The sequence below is a fragment of the Trichomycterus rosablanca genome, chromosome 1 (genome assembly GCF_030014385.1).
Source record: "Trichomycterus rosablanca isolate fTriRos1 chromosome 1, fTriRos1.hap1, whole genome shotgun sequence".
NCBI lineage: Eukaryota > Metazoa > Chordata > Actinopteri > Siluriformes > Trichomycteridae > Trichomycterus > Trichomycterus rosablanca.
The window spans coordinates 38,732,536-38,756,791 of NC_085988.1; the positions used below are offsets into that span (position 1 = coordinate 38,732,536).

At 37.3% G+C, this 24,256-nt stretch overlaps 1 protein-coding gene across 1 annotated transcript; it reads right to left on the reverse strand.

Annotated features, from left to right (window-relative positions):
- Positions 1–1,668: 1,668 nt before the first annotated feature.
- On the reverse strand, positions 1,669–22,733 carry tafa5b (TAFA chemokine like family member 5b). Its single transcript, XM_063002587.1, has 4 exons — positions 22,643–22,733; positions 12,922–13,071; positions 3,165–3,292; positions 1,669–1,711 (listed from the first exon to the last, which is right to left on the reverse strand). Exons 1-4 carry the CDS (start codon positions 22,731–22,733, stop codon positions 1,703–1,705), a joined length of 378 nt encoding a protein of 125 aa, XP_062858657.1. The 3' UTR covers positions 1,669–1,702.
- Positions 22,734–24,256: the final 1,523 nt, after the last annotated feature.

A 24,256-nucleotide genomic window follows, 5' to 3' on the forward strand; every position in this document is an offset into this window, starting at 1 on the left:
AGCCAGTCTGTCTTCTGCATGATTTGAAGAGAACATGCCAAACTCATCATAGACAGTGACCAGAGGTAAGGTTTTAGCTAATGTCCTATTTTGTTTTAAAATTCGATCAGCTCAGGAATCAAAGCTTTTCTAGTTTAAATGCTGTGATTCCTGAGAGGATATTTAAAAATAGGCTACAATACCTCCTCAGCATTATGCAACTCTGATCAGCAGCTACAGAAAGTATATGTGCTGATCAAGAGGGTTTTACTATTATTAAATACAAAGGTTTTCAAGCTTATTCCAGCATGAGCTGTGAATAATTTGTGTTTATTAAAGGCATACACAGATCAGCCAAAACATGATAACCAAATGGTTAGTAAAGCCTATTTCATAGGGGCTGAAATAATTGTGGGTTGATGATAATTGGAATGCTGCACATGTAAGCCACATAAGGACCTGAGTGACTTTAAAAATGTTCAAATCATTTGGCCAGACAACTAAGTTAAAGTATCTTTGAAACAGCAAAGAGTGTTCACTACCCACCAACAGTGATCCGAAGAGAGACAAGCCACAAATCACCGACAGGTTTTTGGACGTCCAATGAAGTGCTGTGAAAGCTGGCACCAGGAAACAAAAGAAGTTCTACTGTGGCTTAAATTGCAGATAATTTTAATGAATACTGGTGACGTGGTGAATGTGTCACAACATACAGTGTATCAAGCTCTTTTTTATGTGTGGCTACATAGTTGCAGGCCAGTCACATACTACAAGTGCACATACTAACTCTTGTCCACCATTAAAAACAGATACAGTAGGCATACAGGCATCAAAACAGGACAGTGGAGCAATGGAAGAATGTTGACTGGTCCAAGGGGTCCGATTTTCTACCAGAATATGTAGATGGCAGGGCTTGTGTGCATTGTTTACACACAGAAGTTATGGCACCCTTATGATTTTACACTGCTATTAAGTTCCTCGGGAATATACAGCATGGGAAATATTAAATACAATGTATGCTTAAAAAAAGATCCACAAAATACCTGATTTAGATAGATAGATAGATAGATAGATAGATAGATAGATAGATAGATAGATAGATAGATAGATAGATAGATAGATAGATAGATAGATACTTTATTTATCCCGAAGGAAATTATTGGAGAGTATAGCTGTATATTTATGCTAATAATGCAGCATTAGGACCAAATGAAGAATACAAGAAAACTGCAAATTCAAGAATTTTAATAGCTGTATATTTTTGTGCTTTACAAACTGGTATATGTAATTTTATTGTATATAGATGTTTTTTGTAGTTTTCATAGTTTTTTAATAACCCACATCTCAAAATCATTTAAGTTTGTTGTCATTCATAATTTCTTTGGTCTGTGATAATAAATGTAAAGTACAATGTTGACCTCCAAAACATGGGTCATTTTCCAACAAATGCACTATCTTGCTCAGTCCAGAATTATGCATCTGTGTATTTTTGGGATTGTCGCTCCTTCAAAATGAAGCCAGTTTTTGTGGAACTGCTTTTCTCCTATAATTACTTCTGCTGTGGGATCCATCTAATTGTCCAAATGATTACCAGAAGCTCGACTTTATCTTGATTTTTGACTGACTGAAGAACAGACCAGCAGTAACGAGTGATAGCTGTAGCCATGGAGAAAAGAGACGTTCTTCAACATCCAGCAGTCCCTCTCAGAGGCCTGAGCAGATGTCAGGATACCTGTGCAACAACCATTAGCATTTCATTAGTGCTCAATGTACAGTGTTGTAAAAAAAATCCTCATGTCTACTTGTCTTTAAAATTACATAGGTGTCATACTGAATTATTTTAAATCATTATACAAAGCATGCTATTTAAATTGAATTTCAGTAAGAACAGTATATTTTGTAAAACAATCTTATCCAACACACGTATCTCCAATGAGTTATATAATTGCTTTTTGATTACTTAATCAACCAAATTACTAAATTCAATTGGTAAACAATTGTAGATGAATAAATACAGATAGACATGATTTTTACTATCCCTGTAGAATATAAATCTTACTTATCATGATCAATACAATTAAACTCAAGCACTCACATCACATTTGAACAGAAACACTATTTTATGAACTAGGGAAATTCCAGAAAAGCAAAAAAAGGGTTTTATGTCAACCTGGAAAAGCTGTAGGTTTTAGGTTCTACCATAGTGAGAACCATTATTTTCAAAAGAAGAAAAAGTGGTAATACTATCCAGGTTCGGTCAGCCTGGGAAAATTTCTATAGGCGCTCAGCATCAACACATACACACATTGCAAAATACCCCCCAAAACATCTGAAGGACTGCAGACGTCTTAGGTCTCAGCTTAGTCTAATTCAGGATTTATTACACAGGAGACTAGACAAAAAAGGACAATGGGAAAGTAGCAGGAAAATATCAACTGCTAACTGAGAGAAACATCATAAAATAATGTGAAAACCAGTTCTGCAAAATATGGACTAAATTCCTCCTTATTAAGGTGAAACAGTAATATCATATTATAACAAAGGTAAAATTGCAGTTATTGCTGCTAAAGGTGGAGTAGCCACTTACGGAACTAATAATTTAGTGTAATATGGGTACAGTAAAAGTATCTCAGTACAGTAGTGTTTTGTAGTTTTGAGGAAATAACAAGCTATTAAAATGGAATATTCAAACCACTGTAACAGAACTATCTGCTAAGGTTGGGTGTTTAGGCATGGTTACAGAATCATGTCTTTCTGCCTTGCCATTTATGGCTTGCAGAGGGGGCATGGAGGTGTAGATGATTGACGTGTTGGTTCCTAATAATTGACAGTCACCTGCGCCTTGTTGAGCATTAATGCACTCCAGATGGGAGTCTATTTATCACAGTGTCTTGCTTAAAGAGTTTCCAGCTCCCTTGTTGGCAACCTGCTTTCTCTTGGAATTGTGATACCAGACTCAATTCGATCGTTTTTCCACCAAAGCAGATGCCAACACTCTTTATTTTTTTCTTGGGAACTTAGCCTCTGTTCAGGCACCTGTTGTCCATTATGATAGAATCTCCCTATATAAGTGAGCTGCCCCGGAGCGTTACAACAGTCTTACACCTGGCACCTCAGTAAAGCTGCGCAACCCGCCCTGTTACACATTATATTAGTATTGACAAAAATAAGAATGCAGTGCTTACTGTGGTCATTTTAACTCTGCCTCCAGGCTGTGCACACGTCCAGCCTGATCTATTTACCAATAAGTCACAGCCTTCATCATCTAAGCAAGGCATCATCTCACACCACTGTCTGCTTCTTACAATATGGGCTGAAAAAAAAAAAGATAAGAAATAATTATCAGCCTCTTTTACACATACACCACATGAACCATTTTACTAGACCATTAGATTAAACACTTCTCTAGAAAGTCATTGTATCCTGCAAAAGTCATTGTATCTGAGGGATACAAGAAAGTCATTGTATCCCTCAGAAAGGGCCCAAAATATTATATAAATAATGTAATAATATAATGTAAAGTGATTAGTTCTAATGTATTTTATTAACTAATCATTTGACAAGCAACATTTAAACAAACACAAATCTAAGCAACTAAATACTTTATACCTACCTTATTCATTTTTTGTTGTAAAGTAAGGGCCAAGGCAAGTCAATGAGAGACCAATTTCAAATAACGGAAAAACTGACAAAGCAAATCTTTCCTCTAAATGGTTGGGCTTTGTTATCACTAATGTTATGACAAGATCCACGCTGTGTGCAGATATGGGTGTAATACAGAATTGTTTTTCATATTGACACATTTAAGTGTAACACAAATTTCAATATAGTGAGGTTCACACAGATCAGTAGTTAAGGCTGCTCTTATATTCAGTAAATAAATATACTCATGATACACAGGTAATGTGCTGTGTATCATGAGTGCTATTATTTTGATAATTTATGTAACTGACATTTTGTCACTGAAAAATTGAACCCATATATCATGTCCAAATACCAAAAATACTTGCATAACAGCATTCAAACCTATTGTTAGCTGTGGACAATATCACCTGTGTTCCAGCAGCTTCTAGTTAATGGCAGATCTTTTTTCTAGTTCTTTGGCCATCTGGACGAATTTTGTCTCAGCATAAGGTCACATATGAGGGTTTTCTCTCACTTTAAAACCACTGACCCATTATAGCATAAATATAAACACAACAAACCAAACATTAACAAGTCTTTTTCAAGAAAGGGAACATTGTGGACTTTTTCACTTAATCAAACACACAAGTCTATTTATAATAACTGGGGCACCCATCCAAGTTCATTTGCATACCATGAAATATTGTTCCTTGGAGAGAAAAGAATAGAAAAGATGAGAAGTATGTGTGTGTGTGTGCGTGACACAGAGATAGGCACACATTTTCCAAAAAACAGTCGACCCTTGAGTTACGAACGGTTTACCATACAAACATTTTGGATTACGAACAGAAATTCGTGAAACACGTGACGTCTCGAACAAGTTCACACAGTGAGCAAACATTCAGACAGCTGCCGGTGTTTTTCCGGTGTTTTCTTTATATTTTGTAAAATTCAATATTAAAATGTCCCCAAAGAATGTGCAGAGGAAGCGTAGTGAGAAAATGAACAAAACACTATTTCTTGTGTTGTATAATTATACCTGCCAGTAGGTGTCACTGTGTATCAGACAGAGGGGACAGTGAGTGAGAGAGAAGGAGGAAGTTGCTGAGTAAAGTATTCTTTCTTTCGTGCAACTACACCTACAAAATACAATATTACTGAAATAAAGAAGTAAATATTAGAGAAATATGAGAGTTGTTGTTTCTGGTACATTTTATAAAAAAAGAAGGAAATGTATTATGGTGTATGGTACAGCACACGTACTGTACTGAAATGTGATGTATGTGTTTTTATGTACAGTACAGTGCTACTGTGTATTGTTGTTTATTATTGTTTATTACAGGAATGTCCATTCTATAATTTAAGATGAAGGGAAAATATACTTAATATAACAAAAAAGAGCATTTAAGACATAAGAAAGGTTAGGTAAGGGAGTGGTTTGGGAGGTCTGGCACGGATTAATTCTATTTACATTATTTCTTAAATAGGTTTATCTAACGAACACTTTGACTTAAGAACAGCCCTTTGGAACCAATTAAATTCGTAAGTCAGGGGTCCACTGTAAATAAACAGTACAACAAAGAAGAAAATGTATAGTGAAATAAAAAAGCGATACATTACATTAGAGAGAAAGCAAATTTTTACTTCTCATTCTCTTTGTATGGTTTGAAATTTTATAATATTTTATATTTTATACAACACAGTTTTTAATCATCTGCTTGACAGAACTTTGGAACACCTTTGTCATGACAGAGTAAGAGCCTTGCTCAGTGAAAAAAAGACTCACACTTGATACTGCATCCACTGAAAGTAACTGAGGGTTAAGTGTCTTGCTCAGGGGCCCAAAAGTGGCAACTTGACAGTGGTGGGCCTTGAATCACTAATCACTTCTCCATTAACTAAGCCACTAAGCCACCATTGTCCACAACCAACTGTACCAGCAACAACTACAACCAAATCCATCTGATGTTTAAAAATCAGCCTTTTAAGCCCACTTTTTACAAAAATGCTTTAATTCAGCAATTTTTAACAGAACACTTTTAAACTAAAACTTGTTGTATTCTTGCATTACTCAATAAAGCTTAAGCTTTCAATCATAAACCCATGACATGACATTTTCCTTCAGTATTTTTGGCAAGTTAAGTTAAAAACCACTGTTAAATGTGTGTGAACTTTGAGCCCTCATAAGGCATTGCATAAAAATCCATTCAAAATTGCATTCATGTTCTCTGGCCCTGAGCTCATCTCAAATGAACCAAAAAGAACAGTGGAAATGTATGCTGTGGTCAGAGTCCTCACTTTAGACAAATTATCCATGCCAAAGACAAAAAAACATCCAGACTGTTATCTGTGAAAGGTACAACAGCCAATATCTTTCATAGAATGGGGGTGCATCAGTGCCCACAACATGGGTGACTTGCATATGTGTAAAGGTACCATTGACATAGGGGTGTATATTATGATTTTAGAGAGAAATACACTGCCATCAATGTGATGTCTTTCCCTGTGAAGTCTATGGTTATTTCAGTAAAACAACTCCAGGCCTCATTTAGCATGCACTACAACAGTGTGGCTCAGTAGACACAGAATGTGTGTGCCTAACTCGCCTGCCTGCCTGTCCAGATCTGCTTCTGACTGAAAATGAATCAGACAACTGTGATTATGGACTGTTAAGCAGAAACAAAAATTGGCAAAAATTGCATTTGCAAAACCGCAACAGTCAGTATCCTCAATTTACCAACAATCAGAAAGTATGACAGAAAATATGATGCAACATAGTGGTAAACATAACTCTGTCCCAACTTTTTAAGTGTTGTTGCAGGCATGAAATTCTACATTTGTTTTTGTTAACAAAATATATTAAGTAAGTGAGTAAAACATTTGAAATCATTTCTTTGTTTTGTCAGTTAAATAAAGATTTAAATTATTTAATAAATCACACATTATTGTTTTTAGAGCATTTTACCAAATGTTCCAACTTTTATGAAACTACTGGGAATATATTCTTCTTGTTCTTGTGTCATAGGTTCATTATGCAAACCAAATTATTAGCCAGTAAATTAGAAAAGATCTAAAATACATTTGTGATGAATCACAGAAACGTATTAAGAATTTTGAATTCTAATTCATGAATACAAATTTAACCTTCAATGTAATAATCTCCATGTGTATCTATGTAAAATCTACTTTAAATGCCAACTATGCAATCAAAAATACTTCAATACTACAATCAAAGCAATCTGAAATCGAGTAAATTTTTCCAGCAAGGAACCTCACCAGAAAATAAAATTCAACAAACAGAAAACTCCAGCCACAGAAAGCTTTCATCTCATGAGCTGTATGAACCTCTGCCCTGCTATTACAGTCCATTAGTTTTGTGCTGAAGAAGAATGATTACTTTTTGTGCAATCCAACAGATAATGTCAATAATTATATCCGCAACAATTTCAGGACCTGATTGTATGCAATAAGCATGCAAATATCACAGTCAGACACTGCTCCAATGCTGTCTAATGGAGCGATGACAATCAACAAACACAAACAAACGAGTGCCAAAGAGCATCCTATTACCTCTCAGTGTATAAGTGAGTGATGTTCTCAGACAGCTGCACTAATGAGCCACCCACAGACTCTCTAAGGCAGCCGTGTATAGGTAACCTAACTATGGCATAATGCGACAGTGCTTTAAGAAAAAAAGCCTCAAGAACCGAAGAAACCTTAGTTCGAAGGTCTGTAATACCAAATAAACAAATATGCATATTAACATACAGACACATTTCTAATTAATGAAATGAAAAGTACATAAAATTTAGCATATGGCTATCCAATCCTGTTAAACAAGCTCTACAGAACTCAGTGGCTTTAAACATGGCTGTATTTCAAGTTCATAATAATTCTGCCCATTTAATGCTTTTCCACGTTTCAGAGCTGAAGCTCACAGAATTAGACCACCAAGAGAGAGAGTGTGTGTGTCTTTTTAATGTCCTCAGGTTTTAACACAAACTACAAAACAATACCAATGGCAGGTTAGATTCTATAAATAGTTTTTTTATGAGCAGCCACACAAATCCAAGATCATCGTCTGCAATGCCTAACTTCAGCTAGAGTGAAATAAAATGCAATACCATTGGAATGGAAAGCAATATAAATACATTAATTCATTATTTATTGTACCACCACTTTTTCCTAGTCAGGTTCGCGGTAGGTCTGATTCACTGGGCAAATGGTACAAAAGACCTCAAACAGGTTGCAAGCCCATCACAGGGCATTGAATACATTAAATGTACTGATTAATCACACTCTAGTATCTGATCCTACAGATGTATCTTGGTTTGGTAAATGTAAGTGGCATACTACAACTATAAAGTTTGGGTAAACATTTTTGGCATAACAATACCTGTACACAAAGTTATGTTTTTTTTTTACTATTTTATTTATGAATTTTCTCCCTGGTCTTTCGCTGCTGGAAAATCCAGACGCGTCCAAGGAGAGTATATTTTGCCTGACACACACTTCCTCCGATGCATGCACAGTCCACTGACCCCTTCTTATTCGCCAACACCTCTGTGTATTTGCATGTGGACCATTCTCACACAGAGAGTCACGCACTGATCCCTGAGTTCCTCCACTTCTTTTACACAGCACCAAAGACCCCACCCCTTTTTTAGTCTGGTCCTTTTCCAACCAGCAGACTAGTGGCCAATTTTGTCTGCTGCAGGAACTGCCAACTGTGCCTGCTGAGGAGCACCCAGCCAACCGGTAGCAGAGTTGAGATTCAAACTTTCAGATTAGATTCAAAGTTCAGATTAAAAATTATTAACTTATTATGATATTAAAGACCTGCAGATAGCCCTGTCAACCTCACTCATCACTTTTGGGGTAAATTGATAATACACTAAGCAAATTGACATACCTGATATATTTGCCTATCCTCACTAAGAGTACAAAAATATGCAAAATGTCAGTGGTAAAGATTTTTGTAAAATGATGAGGTTAATGATCAATAAAATCTGATGGATAAACTAAAATAGGGTTTAGAGGGCAAAAGAGTAAAAAAGATATATACACTTATGGATTTTCTTATAGATCACCCCTTAGAGTAAAACTCCAGAATGACAGAGAAGACATTTTTCTTTGCTCATCCCCCAGGTAATAAACATGTTTTAATCAACTTTCTTATTGCATTGGGGAGCTTGAATGCTTTTCTCCATCATCACAGCATACTCTAAGTAACAACATACTATAATTTGTGCTCTCCAAGTAATGATTTCATTTCAGTACAAGTCTCTAGTGGCTCTACTTGAATTTGAACATGCTAACAAAAATAAATATTGCCAGCTGTAGCGTGGGGGAACAATATGGCAAAGAAAATTAGCTACTTATTTCAGTAAAGCTTTGTAGCTCCAAACCCTCAAAGAACAAAAATCTCTAAGTAGATCATGGTAATATAGCAAAAAGATAAAAGAAATAAAAAGAATACTAAACCATTAGAAAATGTTGTGCCCCTAAATTAATACCCACTATTAAATCCATTGGAGCTGTTACACATCAGTTCAAACAGAATTGTTCAGAATTCTTTGACTATGCTGAAATTGTACCTGCATTAGGATAACAATCTTCCTTTAGAAAACTGTGGATTTCCCTTATGGCATGCACTATGTATATGGATAGTTATGTACACTATATGGCCAAAACTATGTAGACGCTCTTTCTAGTATATGAAGTTAAGTGTTCCCACACCCATTTTTAGTGCCAGTGTAATAGCAAATATCATTCAGTTTACTGAAGCATATATTTATAATAGGCTTTTCTATTTTATTTTCCAGCTTTGACATCATTTTATAACTTTATTTGCTTGAACCGGAGGTGCTATCCTGGAGGTACTGAGGCAAAACAGAGTAAATCACACAGTGTGTAAGCTTAGGACCTGCTTTGCAGCACTGTAAAAGATAGATTATTTCATTAATGGTTACAGAAAATGCACACTGTAAACACTGAGAGAAGTAGGGCATATTTATAATCTGCCACTGTGCAGCAGGCCTTAGCACCTGAAATTACTTAATAACAGTAGAGCTGTGTTCCTTCAGCATACATTTACTGTGTAAATGAAACCAATTGGTTCTTAAAATTGTCCATTAAGTAAACGATTTGTAAAAATGAATTTAAGAAATCGTAAAAACCTATAGTCCAAAAATACTTTTTGAGCAAAAACAAGTGGACATTCCTTCTAATCTGAGTTTCAGTCACAGTGTTTCAGTTTCTGGTGTTTCAGCCACTCCCGGTTCTAACAGGTGTATACATTTTAATCATGTGAAATTATTGACCCATCAGCCATAACATTAAAACCACCTCCTTGTTTCTACACTCACTGTCCATTTTATCAGCTCCACTTACCATATAGGAGCACTTTATAGTTCTACAATTACTGACTGTAGTCCATCTGTTTCTCTGCATGCTTTGTTAGCCCCCTTTCATGCTGTTCTTCAATGTTCAGGACTCTCCCAGGACCACTACAGAGCAGGAATTATTTGGGTGGTGGATCATTCTCAGCACTGCAGTGACACTGACATGGTGGTGGTGTGTTAGTGTGTGTTGTGCTGGTATGAGTGTATCAGACACAGCAGCGCTGCTGGAGTTTTTAAACACCATACTGTCACTGCTGGACTGAGAATAGTCCACCAACCATAAACATCCAGCCAATAGCACCCTGTGGGCAGCGTCCTGTGACCACTGATGAAGGATAAGCGATCGTCTCTGACTTTACATCTACAAGGTGGACCAACCAGGTAGAAGTGTCTAATAGAGTGGACAGTGAGTGGACATGGTATTTAAAAACTCCAGCAGCGCTGCTGTGTCTGATCCACTCATACCAGCACAACACACATTAACACACCACCACCATGTCAGTGTCACTGCAGGGCTGAGAATGATCCAACACCCAAATAATACCCACTCTGTGGTGGTGCTGTGGGGGTTTGAAGAACCATTGAAGAACAGGGTGAAATCAGGCTAAAAAGGTATGTAAAGAAATAGATGGACTACAGTCAGTAATTGTAGAACTACAAAGTGCTTCTGTATGGTAAGTGGAGCTGATAACATGGACAGTGAGTGTAGAAACAAAGAGGTGGTTTTAATGTTATGGCTGATCAGTGTATCCTATATAAAGTTTTGTATAATTTTATATTCTTCCAACTTTGTCACAACACCTGAAGCATGGCCTTTTCCATTTCAGCATGACTGTGCAACTGTGCACAATGTGCAAAGGGGAAATATACCATGGACAGAGTACCAAGCCAACTCAGAGCAACAAACACTCACATTCACCTGCTTCTTCACTAAAATTTAAAATAACTCATTCACCCTCTTTATGTTTTGCAAAATAGAAAGAACACAGACATAGGGAGAATACCTGATACTTCTGATCTAAAACATATGATCTTTTTTATTATAAAGTGGTTAATTTGGACTGATTTCTATCTTGCCTATTGACCTCCCTGTCATTTTCCAACAGCAAGTCATGTTTACATGCTGCTAGCAATCGCCTGATTGAATCTGACAGAAGAGTCTGTCGAAGTCTTGACTCCAAGTCTTCCCGATTACCTGTCTTTTTACCAGCATCAGAAAGAGTCAAAAGGCTAATAGATAAACAGTATTCCTCCCTCTGGTCAGACTGAGAGCTATCATTTAATCCAGTGGGGACATCTCAAGGCCACCAGTCAGGTTACTAGCCAATGTGGAGTCTATCCATCCCCTTTTACCTCGCACAAAAATCAATAGCTTCACGCTGTCATGATGTGAGAGACTGAGAAAGAGCATGAAATTGCACAAAAGAAAAATACTGCAAGAAAATAATTCCATAATATAACAGAAAATTAAAGTCTTTTTTGTAAATTTTTGCTTTGTACAAGTTCAATTAATTCAAATTTAAGTCTGTGACCCACTTCCTCCATTTCTGTTTTTAAATCTAGACTAAAAACGCACTTCTACCAACTAGCGTTTCCTGGATGAGTGTCATGGTCTGCGTTTCTGTTGTTCTACTGTTTTATACTTTGTGTTGCTTTTTATATGTGTGTTTTATGTTTCAACATGTACAGCACTTTGGTTGTAAATGTGCTTTATAAATAAATTACTTACTTACTTACTTACTTACACTGTATTTTAATGATTAAACTATTAATTATTAAACTGCAAAACATCTAAATCTTACATTCTTCTACAAATGTGATCACTAAGACAAAAAAGGGATGTAAAGCAACGATATTTAAAAACCCAGCACACAGTTAAAATCTAAAGTTTACTTATTTGTAAATGACTTAAAAAGGACATGTACAGTATATGCCCCAAAGTATGTAGAAACCTGATCCCATTTCAAAACCATGTTTTAATCCATTCAATATTGAGCGTGTCTATTAAAATCTGTGCCCATTTAGTCAAAAATGCATTTGTGAGGTCAGGCAGTGATGTTGGACAAGAAGTCCTAGCTTGTAATTGACATTCCAATTAATCCCACTGATGTTCAACAGCACTGAGGTCAGGGATCTGTGTCAAACCGTGCCTTTATGGACCTTGCTTTGTGCACAGAGGTGAAGTCATGCTAAAACAGTAAAGGCTTTCCCAAACTGTTTCCACAAAGTTAGAAGCCCAATATTTATTTTATTTCACAGATTTTTTACACATTACCAATAGATTTGGCTGAAACACCTGAACTTATTTAGGGGGAGCATATAGTGTGTGTCATGGCGGTCTTGGGATTTGAATTTTTGAGAATGTCTGAGAAATAATTGAAACACACACTGAATTAAAAAAGAATGAGAAGTGCCAGAAGAAATCCTACAAATACTTGACATGGCCTTTTGGGGAGGGAGGGGGTATGGGGCAGCACAGTGACTCAGTGGGTAGCACTGTCGCCTCACAGCAAGAAGGTCCTGGGTTCAATCCCCAGGTGGAGAGGTCTGGGTCCTTTCTGTGTGGAGTTTGAATGTTCTCCCTGTGTCTGCATGGGTTTCCTCCAAGAGCTCCAGTGTCCTCCCACAGTCCAAAGACAGGCAAGTAAGGTGAATTGGAGATACAAAAATTGTCCAGGACTGTGTTCGATATAACCTTGTGAACTGAAGAACCTTAATGAGTAACTACCGTTCCTGTCATGAATGTAACCAAAGTGTAAAACATGATGTTAAAATCCCAGTAAACAAACAAACAAACATTGGCTTTTGGTGAGAAGACATGATGTTTAGAATCAGACAATCTGGTGTGCTACAGTGGGCTTGGATATTGAATACAGTGGCAGGGATGTTTTGATGAAAGCCGTCTGCCTCTTACCGTCTACACATGCCGGGCTGGCTCTGGTTGTGCCAGCAATCTGGCCTTTTCTGCAGGCACACCTGGCTGTCTGCCGAGCAATGGTCCTCCTTGGCTGACTCCTGTCTCGATCTAGTGTGATTATTTCACATGTGCCAGCTGCCAACTGACCTGAATTTATAAGACAAAAGGCATGGTTAGCATATTGCTCTGTTTCAGCATCACTAGTTTGATTTGTTATTTAAATTGAAACATACTTGTTTGTTTAAAAAAAACCTACAAGTTTAGTTTTTATTATAAGTTCAGTGTGGGTTCTTTATGTTGTTTTTTTTACCATATGGCCAACATTAAATGAAAGCTTGTCTAGTTACATTTAGGTGTCTTAGCCAAACAAAATTGTTAGCAGGTATAAAAAATTAGCTATATAAAATAAATTGTATGACTTCAACTGTATAGCAACAGTTTAGGGAAGGCCCGTTTCTGTTTCAGTATTACTTTACCCCTTTGCACAAAACAAGGTCCATAAATAGTAGGTTTGAGTCTGGTGTAAAAAAACCTCAGTGGCCTGCAAAGAATAGGATTAATGGAATGGAATGTGAGCCAGGCCTTCTTAATCAACATGACAGCCTAACATAAAAATAATCTTTATTTAAATAATCTTTATATTTATTCATAATATATTTCATACCAATACTAAAACGTGAATACCAAACGTAAATAAATGATGTAGTATTTTAGAGTAGCAGGATATTTTGTTTATACTACCATGTCACACTTATGTTACATTACAACATAATTAAACCACTGAGAATTCAATAATCACCACTGATTTGCTTCAGCTGTGATGTTACATAAACCCCACAGTGAGATTCAAGTGTTCTCTCACGAATGCTGAAAGAGATCATTTTAATGCATTAAAAGCTCAATGGTTAAATAAAAGATATTGAACATTCCTGGCAGACCATTGGGATTATTGTCCGGAAGTTCCAAACCAAAGAACAGTCTTACCATATGTATCAGTGGTTGTCTGGGCCAAGAAAGGATTTTCCAGCAAGACAATGATCCCAAGCACACGTCCCAGTCAACCAAAGCTTGGTTAAGGAATCAGTCCTGGACTATGCTGGAGTGGCCTTCTCAGGTTCCAGATATGATAGGTTAATATAAATATGTGTAATCCAAATAAAAGGGTTTCTTAAACAGCACTGATTAAGGCTTTAGAATGGCCCCTTAGGTGTCTATAATTGTCCAGATATGTCATATATCTTAAAAGATAACGACTCAATGGACTATAAGAGGTCAAAGATGCTAAGCCTATTTGAGAGGATTTTAAGAAAGTTTGATAGAGTTTTAAGAGTTTTTATTTGCAAATGATGATCGATGGTTTTAATTTTTCAGATATGGTATGTAGTATATACTAGTTTGACAAATAGCTAAACACAAAATAGCTGAGAAAGAAAAAAAATAAATTTTATCAAAAACAATGTGCAGAGTAAGAGCCAACTAATTGTGTTTTGGGTCAGTTGGGTTTCAATTCTTTGGCAAATTTTGTATTTAAATCATACTATCAAAATTTACTAATCTCTCAAGATAAAAGAACAGACTCTTTTAGTTTTCAGAGTGGGTTTGTGATTCATTAATTTTCTTTTTTTTTAATCTCAGTCTGTGTAGGGCAAGACCGTAAACCACTGTTGTATGTGTGTGACCTTCGAACAGTCAGACAACATTGCATGAGAAATCATCATAGTACTGTGATAAATATAAGCCACATAGGCTTGGAAGTACTTTGGAAAACCATTGTTACCTAACACAGCCTATGAGTTCTCTGGGCCAAGGCTCAAATCAGGTAGGTCAATAGACAATTTAATTGTATGCAGTTTCCAGAGTCCACATTTCAGCTTGTCTCCATATCAAAGATAAAAAAGACCATCCAGACTGTTATCAGAAAAAGTTTCAAAAGTCAACATCTGTAATGGTATGGGTGTACATCAGTGTCCGTGGCATGTGTAAATCAGACAGCGGTGACTTAAGACTCTTGAGCAGCTGGAGTCTCATATCAAGCAAGAATGGAGAAAAAATACTCTATGCTACACCCTATGAAGCACATAGAATGTGGTTTGAGGAACAGCCAAAACGACATGCTTTGCCTATGTTAAACACTGTTCTTCTGTCATAACCATGGATGTTAGCGCTCATTGCTAAAAAATCAAAAGATTCTGGGATTATGGAGAATACATTAAATGCTTAAATACATTTACCTGGTAGAAGATTTTGAGATGTTCCTCCTTTTTTCTTGCAAAGTCAAAGTACATTCTGTACAATTGTGTAGCTTTATATTTAAAGTGCAGGTTCCTGCCTGCAGTTTCCCATCGCAAATATGTGGAGCATTATGAAGTGCATTATATAAAAAACAGAAACCATGGACTGTTAAGCAGCTGAAATATTGTGTCAAACAAGAATCAAGAAGTTCTATTTTCTACATTACTACAAAATCAGTATCATTAGATCACTCATCTTATTTGTACTTTTGTTGGTTAAATATAGGTCCAAAAGAATGTACAAATCACAGATTATTTTTGCTGCAATTTACAATAGTTCCATCATTTCCAGAATATTGTTTGTATATCAGGTAAAATATTAAACAGCTTGTCTTTGTACTGTTCCTTATTGAATACATGTACTTTTGGTTTGTACCATACACCTAATCTCTTTGCCTACTATATTATAAAAACATCCAAACTTTGTTCTTTTTTTTATAGCTTAAGCCATTATAAATAACCAGAATGAGAGGTTAGTACCGGAAAATCTCATACCAAAATAGACCCTATTGACCAAGTCCTGCTAAATGCTGGAGTCCATAGTGCTATTCATGAAGCTTCATCAGCATGCTGCCAGTGAAGTATGGTCCTGTGTTGATTTAATTCAGACACTAAGCTCTCCTCCTTTAATCCCTCATGCATTTACTAGGCCCGAGCCTGCCCTGCAATGTATGACAAACATAACAGACCTTTTGCTTTCTTTCTCTAAAGTCCACTAGTATTTACTCTTTCCACTTGGGCAGGATAACATACAACAAATGTTTTTCTTACAAACAAAGGAAAGCATCTTAAATTCTTTGTCACTGAGTTCAATTTACTTTATGAATTTGACACTTAGGATTTTCTAAAGAATAACACATAGGCTTACTAGTAAACTTGTTCATTTAAAATGGATGGTAAGGAATTCCAGTATGTGCGAATAGCAAAATAGTAAATAGTAAAATGTCGACTGTTTGTCTGACCTCACAGTTCTTTCAAGCCTAAATCTGCTGCATACTTCAGTGCATACCACAGCTCAGTGTTTTAGGGATGAAAGAACTGCCAACCACGCATCTCCGAGCAGGAGAGTGTGCTGCCTCTATTAATCTGAAATTCAAAAGCCATCTCTTACACCCTGTCGGCATAGTGATGGAGTGAAAAGTGAATTTATCATTAGAAGGCACAGACTGGATTTAGAAACAGACCACCATACTGTTAGATTTTTAGTGCTCTGACAAATAGTGTGGTGATACTTGTAAAGCTGTATGAAATATAAAAAAAATCCATTGTAAACCATGAATCTTAAATGCCCTCCTATTTGAAAAAAAAAAACAGCCTAGGTTACTGAGATTGATATAAAAGTACAACATTATTACAACTTTATTAACACAGTCCATCTTGCATCAAGAGATGCAACCTGAAGCTCTAATATGCAAAGAGAAAGTCAAAATGAATTCTAAACAGAAACACTGCCACATTCTCAGAGCTGGAGCTGAGCCGGGTGGTCAAATAAGTTCACATTTCAGCTTGTTTTCAGGTTAAAACTTTGAGTTCTCTGTGCCAAAACAAAAAGTACCATCCAGACTGTTATCAGCAAAAAGAACAAACAGCCAACATTGGTCATGGTATGGAGGCACATCAGTGCCCGCGACATGGGTGACTTGCATATGTGTAAAGGTACCATTAAGATTTTAGAGAGACACATGCTGCCATCAATGTGACATATTTTACCGGAAAGTACATGGTTATTTAGCAAGACAATGCTAGGCCTCATTCTGCATGCGCTACAACAGCAGGGCTTCATAGACACAGAGTCTGTATGCTTGACTGGCCTGCCTGCAGTCCAGAGCTGTCTCTTATTGAAAATGTATGATGCGTTATGAAGATGAGAATCAGACAATGGCAACTACAGACTGTTGAGCAGCTGAAATTATGTATCAAGCAAGAATGGGGAAAAATTCAACTTGCAAACTGCAATAATTCATGTCCTCATTTCTGAAACCATTAAAATATTTCATTAATCAGAGAGGTGATGGACCACAGTGCTAAACAGAGGCAAGGAAAGGGTGTGTCTCAGGGTGTCTCTATACACAAGGCTGATTTGCATATATGCACTCGCCTAGTGTGGGTGACAAAATGCATATGGCTGCTGCCCACGTGCCAGAGGGGGCGTCAAAATATCCTAACTTTTCCGGAAATAGGGTTTGTAAAATAGAGCACCATGTGGCAGGTGTAGCTCATGGTAAAGTTACTAGAGTAGTAATCAGAAGGTTGCTCCACCACCACCACCACCAAGTTGCCACTGTTGTATTAAAAAGCTCTAAAAAGAGTAAAGATTTAGACAATGCAATATCAGTGCTTCTTTATCACCCTGTCCTAACTGTATTTTCTCAGTTTTTTTGGGATTGTTGAAACTATTTGGTGAAAAAAACAAAGATTCTGGCGGCTCCTTGAAGCATGTAGCGTTCATTTGGCACTAATGCAAAGCCAGTTGGGCTAAGCCCATATGTCTTTGCCAGGTCCCCTGCACCGAGCAGTCACTGCATATTACTGCATGGTAAAAACTAATGTTCTGAAAACATCTATACTTTTTTTTTTTTTTTATTATGATGATAATGATTCAAAGGGAAAATATATGCTGAAATTATATGACTTTAAAGGAGAAGATTTTTCAGTAAAAGATCAGTTGTATTTAGGTAGAGATTCTAAGCATTATACTGTCAGTAGCTGGTTGTTGCCTCTGTACATGGCTACTGTGACACAATGTCCTTCTTCAGAAATTATTTGAAGTTAGCTGATTTGATGAAAAGATGGGATGACATACTATGTGTGCACGAGACCACGTGGAAGGGAGGTAAAGCTAGGAGCATAGGAGGACGATTTAAACTGTTCAACCATGGTGTAGATAGGAGGGAAAATTTTGTAGGGGTACATCAAGAATGTAGTAGAGGTGGAAAAAATGTCTGATAGAGTGAGAATTTGATGGACTAATGTGATCAGTGCATATGCCCCACACATGAGGAAGCGGAAAAAGAAGATGTCTGTGGTGAGTTAAATGATGTGGAGGAGAGAGTACCCAAATAAGAGAGATTTCTGATTGGAGCTGCCATGGATCAATGGGCATGTTGGTAAAAAGAAATGAGGAGACGAGAAGCGATGGGTAGATATAGTGTTAGGGGCTCAAATAAGGAAGGGCAGATGCTGGTGGAGTTTGCAAAAAGGATGAAAATGGTTGAAGTGAAACATTTTAAGAAGGAGAAAGAACACAGGGTGACAAGACTGCGGGAAGGTGCACATAGTTGGACTATATCCTATGCAGGACATGTAACCTGAAAGAGATTTAAGACTGTAAGGTGGTGGCAAAGGAGAGTTAGACAGCACTCTATGATGTTCTGTAGGATGTCTTTGGAGGTTAAGAGGAGGAAGAAATTGTGGGCTGAACCAAGGATCAGATGGTGGAGGTTAAAGGAAGACTGTTATGTGAAGATCAGAGAAAAGATAAGACAGGCACTGGGTGGTGGTGAAAGGGAGCTAGATAACTGGGCAACCTCAAAAGTGGTGATGGAATTAGCTAGGAAGGTACTTGTTGTGACATCTGGAAAGAGAAAGAAAGAAAAAGAGACTTGGTAATGAAATGAGGAATGGCAGGAATGTTTAAGAAGAAAGAGATTGGTGGAAAAAAACTGGGATCTCCAGAGAGACAAAAAGAGTAGACTGGAGTTAAAGGAGAAGCCTATTATTTTGGATCATCCATACAAAATGTATTAGCAAACCTATGTGTACAAATATTTGAACATTTACTCTAATTACTCTAAAACTAACTGACTTTACTAAAAACTGTTTTAAACAGTTCCACTCTAAGCCCAGCCAATAGCCCTTCCAGCTCCACCACTCAGTGTCACTCAGCAAAAGCAAAATGAGCTGTGCTGTGGCACCAAATATTACTGTTTGTGTCCTATGACCTTACAACAGTAACATAATTATTGTTCTATTATTGTCCACAATGTCATGTTACTGTGGTAACAAAGCCAACAGGTGTTTTATCATGGCAGCAAACCACCACAGACTTGTAAACTCCCTTATCCCTGTGGGGTAAGGCTATTTCCTACACAATCAGCAATATTCAGAAGACCTCATTGGGTCAGTTTACAAATGTATTGTTATCAAAAAATGACACTTTAGGGGCAGTTATTTATGTGCCGTAGCATTAATTACACTGGTTAAAAAATATTTAAAAAATACACTGGCATACCTGGAACCCAATTAAAGCAAGATGATGTTACAGGATACAATATACCAGAATATAAGTGCAAAGGTTTTCACCAAACTTAGAGGGGTTTTATTGACATATTATAAAGAAGCACTTGTGTATTGGTCAGTGTACAGGTGCATATACTACAATTCTACCCAGCAAGTAGAGACATGTTCATGGCAGAGCCATCAGAGTGGCATTGTTGGCAATTTGTTGTCATGATGTGCCATGATGTGTCATGATTTTTCTTTATTATTTCTGTTTAAAAATTAATAAACACATGACTAATTACAAAATATTTTCAGAGAATTAAAATGAGATGTAAGTTTGTGCAACTGCTACAATATGCACATAAAGCTGAATAATGTCATCATGTTCTAATACATTTTAAATAACTTTCTGTCAGAAAAATATAAAATGACATTATGAAACAGGACAGATTTAAAAGTATTGCTGTAGTTCAATATTGTCAGTTGTGAAACAATAGTTAGACAAAGATTGTTTGGGTAGTGCATCATGAAGAGGACTTATGTGATGCAGTGTCAACAGCTCTCTCAGAAACATTAGAAATGGATATTTCTGGGTGCTTAGGTGGTACAGTGGTAACACATGCTAGCTCACTCTGTTACTGGCAGGCTGGTCGCTTTTATGAACAATAACTGGCTCCTCCAAAGGTAGGAGTGCTGGAGGTGATTACACCTGCACAAGGACAGGGGATAACGGAGATCTGTGCATGACTCTCAGTGCGTGATGTGGATCTCCCGCATAATGCAGGTGAAAAGAAGAGGTCAGCTGCTGCACGCATGTCAGAGGGGGCATGTCATACTCAGAAATACAACTGAATCATTCTAAACTAGATTAGGAGGGAAATTGTAAAAGATGTAAAAAAATGTTAGTTTCAGTGATGGCTAAACTGATTTAGTGTGTCATGTTATGTGGCATGACCACAGTAGATGACTACTTTTACAATTTACTAATTATATGAAATTAGTCATCTATGCCACATTATTTTAAACACGTTTTGTGTAGTTGTAAATAACTTCACAAGTAATATTTTATTCATGTGTCAATAAAAGTTGCTTCATCTAAAATTTGACATTTAGTTTAGAGTTATAGCATAGAAAAACATCTTTCCTCAAAGAAGCATTTGATTGATGATTCAAGTTTAGCATTATAGAGAAAATAGTGTTTTGGCCTCCATAAACTAAAGTAGAGCAATAAAAATTAGGGACAATCATATCCTATTGGGTAGGGCTTTGGGCTATCAACTGAAAGATTAAGCGTTCGAATACCAGCTCTGCCATGCAGCCACTGTTGGGCCCTTAAGCAAGGTCCTTAACCCTGTCTGCTCCAGAGGTGCACTCCACTGTCTTATTTTACTTTTTTTGAGTGCATGAAACAAATCTTAATACTTTTGCAGTGTGTGTCTTCTAGCAAGTAACTAAGAACCTGTGTCGGTTCAACTTTTCCTTGAGGTGTTTGGCATTTTCTCTAAGTGTCTCTGTGGGTTTTTTCTATTCAGAAAGTGGATTGTTTACTTTGCATTTTCCAGTAGCTGTGAGTAAAAGTGTTTGTGTGTGATGAATCGGTGCCCGGCCCATGGTGTGTTCCTACCATGTTCTTAGTGTGTTTCAGAAATGCTTGATCCACTGTGACTTTGATCAAAAATAAATAAATGAATTAATTAATTAATTTACATTATTAAGAGCTGATAATATAATAGTGCATTTCAAAAGGTGCCATATTAAAACTTTAACTTTAAAAACATACTAGTAAGGTATTTCTTTTTCAAAGTGACCCATAAGGTAATATTTTAATACTGTATCCTTACTTAATAATGTCATTATATGGCAGTAAGCGTTTCAAAGGGAATTATTAAAATCGTTGACATGTAGCTTTCAGAATTACAATAAATAATGATTCCTTTCTAATATTGGTTTTGTTATAAAATGCACAAATTCAGCAAATAATAAATATACATACATACATACAGTATATACGTATATATACACTGATCAGCCATAACATTAAAACCACCTCCCTGTTTCTACACTCACTGTCCATTTTATCAGCTCCACTTACCATATACAAGCACTTTGTAGTTCTACAATTACTGACTGTAGTCCATCTGTTTCTCTATATATCTTTTTAGCCTGCTTTCACCCTGTTCTTCAATGGTCAGATCCACCACAGGACCACCACAGAGCAGGTATTATTTAGGTGGTGGATCATTCTTAACACTGCAGTGACAGTGACATGGTGGTGGTGTGTTAGTGTGTGTTGTGCTGGTATGAAGGAATCAGACACAACAGCAGCGCTGCTGGAGTTTTTAAATGCCGTGTCCAATCACTGTCCACTCTATTTAACACTACTACCTAGTTGGTTCACCTTGTAGATGTAAAGTCAGAGACGATCGCTCATCTATTGCTGCTGTTTGAGTTGGTCATCTTCTAGACCTTCATCAGTGGTCACAGAACGCTGCCCACGGGGCGCTGTTGGCTGGATATATTTTTTGGTTGGTGGACTATTCTCAGTCCAGCAGTGACTGTGAGGTGTTTAAAAACTTCATCAGCGCTGCTGTGTCTTATCCATTCATACCAGCACAACACACACTAACACACCACCACCATGTCAGTGTCACTGCAGTGCTGAGAATGACCCACCACCCAAATAATACCTGCTCTGTGGTGGTAAGTGGAGCTGATAAAATGGACAGTGAGTGTAGAAACAAGGAGGTGGTTTTAATGTTATGGCTGATCAGTGTATATATAATTACTTGCTTTGCATACATTTACTCAAGCAGTCACTGTAAAATTTCCATGACATAATTCTTATTCTTTTTATGACAATTATTGGCTATGAACATAAATATAAAAAACACATACCTGGGTAGGTTTAACGGCTATAGGTTTTTTTGTGGGCAAATAACTCAGTAAACAGAGATTACAGTCATTTGCTACAAATACTAATGATATAATATCTGAAAGCCGGTCAGGTCCAGAACCGTTAGACTCGTCTTAACTGTCGCCTATATTATGGCGTGATTGCCTTCAGTTAGTAATTTCTAAAATTTTTAAAAACATGATAAATTTAGGCGTGCATTAAGTATTAGGTACATGTGACAGTGATGAGCAAGTACTTCGATGTTCTGTATCATTAGAACTGTAGAAATGTGTTGTGTGAGACTGTAGTGTACCTTCTCTGAGGGAGCGCGCCTGTAGAAACAGCAGCAACAGAAGGAACGAAGCAGCGGCTGTAAGCGCGCACACCAGCCGCCCGACCCGCATTTCCACCTCTGTTCTAATGACTGTAAGCACGTTACAGCCCAAATATCATTCCGACCCAGTGCAGCATCATGCAGTACCAAATAAAGAAGATGTCATCAAAATCCTTCAATCATGGATTAAAAATATGGTGAGATCGGACATATGCGCACCGAGCATAAACGTAGGTGCAGCTAGACCGTCTGAAAAAAGTTCAAGTGCCGCATCGGATAGACTACAGGAACAAACAGATTAAACCAAGCAGTCTAAATGTCATCATGCCAACTCTCATTCTGGTTTGCGCTTAAAAACACAAACAACTGGGGTCCAGGGTAAAGGGCAATGAATAATCCAGATTGGTTCAGATGCGCCTCTGCTTTACTCTTTATCAACTCTGCAAATTCCACCCAGCGCTGCTTACTCCTCACTCCATCCATCAACCTTAAGTGCACGAACCAGTACTCCTCAGCATCCTCATCCTCTTAAAAACCACAGAGGTTCTGATGAACTATATGTCCGGCTATCCGGTAGTGCTATAACAGCTCTGCTGTTTTTTGCATTCTGGTAATCGTGATACATGCAACTATTGTGCAATATGGATCACACAGTGGCAGCATCAGCTCAGCTAGAAAACTCCGCAGATTTGCACTTACATATGTCATTTAGACTACGTCATCAACATTGTTTTAAACATCACCCCATAAGCTATCCAAAAAACTCGTGGGCACTGGAGAGTGCTGAACTTAAGGATACCTGGCTTTCAGTCGTTGTGTTACTGAGGCATCATCACCTCTCTCTCTCTCTCTCTCTCTCTCTCTCTCTTGCTATGTTTCTCTCCACACTTAAGATGATATTCATAGACATTTTCATAGCTGAATCAAATTGAGGATTAGCAATGTGTGGTATGATGTTCAAAGGTGACTTATATTCACCCCTTGATGTCTGTATAAATGTGTCTGTCGATTTACAGTGTTATGTTTTGCAGGGTTGTAGGGCTGCAATTAATTAACAGTATTTTAATATGGTATGCCATTAATCAGTGCATAACACAGGAGATAATGTTAGTGTTACATAACCTAATGGATATTGGTTTAATCCTTGCATTCAGTTACTTCTTGTGTGGAGTTGGGCATGTGCTCTTCATATATGTGTTATTTTCCTTTGAGTAGTCTTTCATGGCTGTAGGTGAACCAGCAACACCAGCAACATTTAACTGACCAGTGAATTCCTTAATTTGTGATATACACACATACACATGCACAGTACAATAAAACGCTTTTCTGTATACCCCAGTTAGTTTGGAGACTGGAGTCTGGAGACTGAAGTGCAGGACGAGCCATTCTATGGCGCCTATTGAGCAGACAGGTAGAAACAAGGAGGTGGTTTTAATGTTATGGCTGATCAGTGTATATGGGCACTTTAGGGACAGTGATTGCCTCATGCTTAGAGCTTTTGGGTTAAATTCCGGCTTTACCATGCGGCTACTCTTGGGCCCTCCAGGAAGGCCCCTAATTCCTGGAGGGCCCAAGAGTAGCCGCATGGTAAAG

Coding starts and splice junctions, on each gene's coding strand:
- tafa5b (XM_063002587.1), bottom strand. CDS start 22,733: ATGCGGGTCGGGCGGCTGGTGTGCGCGCTTACAGCCGCTGCTTCGTTC. Junction 13,072..22,642: donor GGCGCGCTCCCTCAGAGAAG/GTACACTACAGT, acceptor TTATAAATTCAG/GTCAGTTGGCAGCTGGCACA. Junction 3,293..12,921: donor CAGCCCGGCATGTGTAGACG/GTAAGAGGCAGA, acceptor TTTTTTTTTCAG/CCCATATTGTAAGAAGCAGA.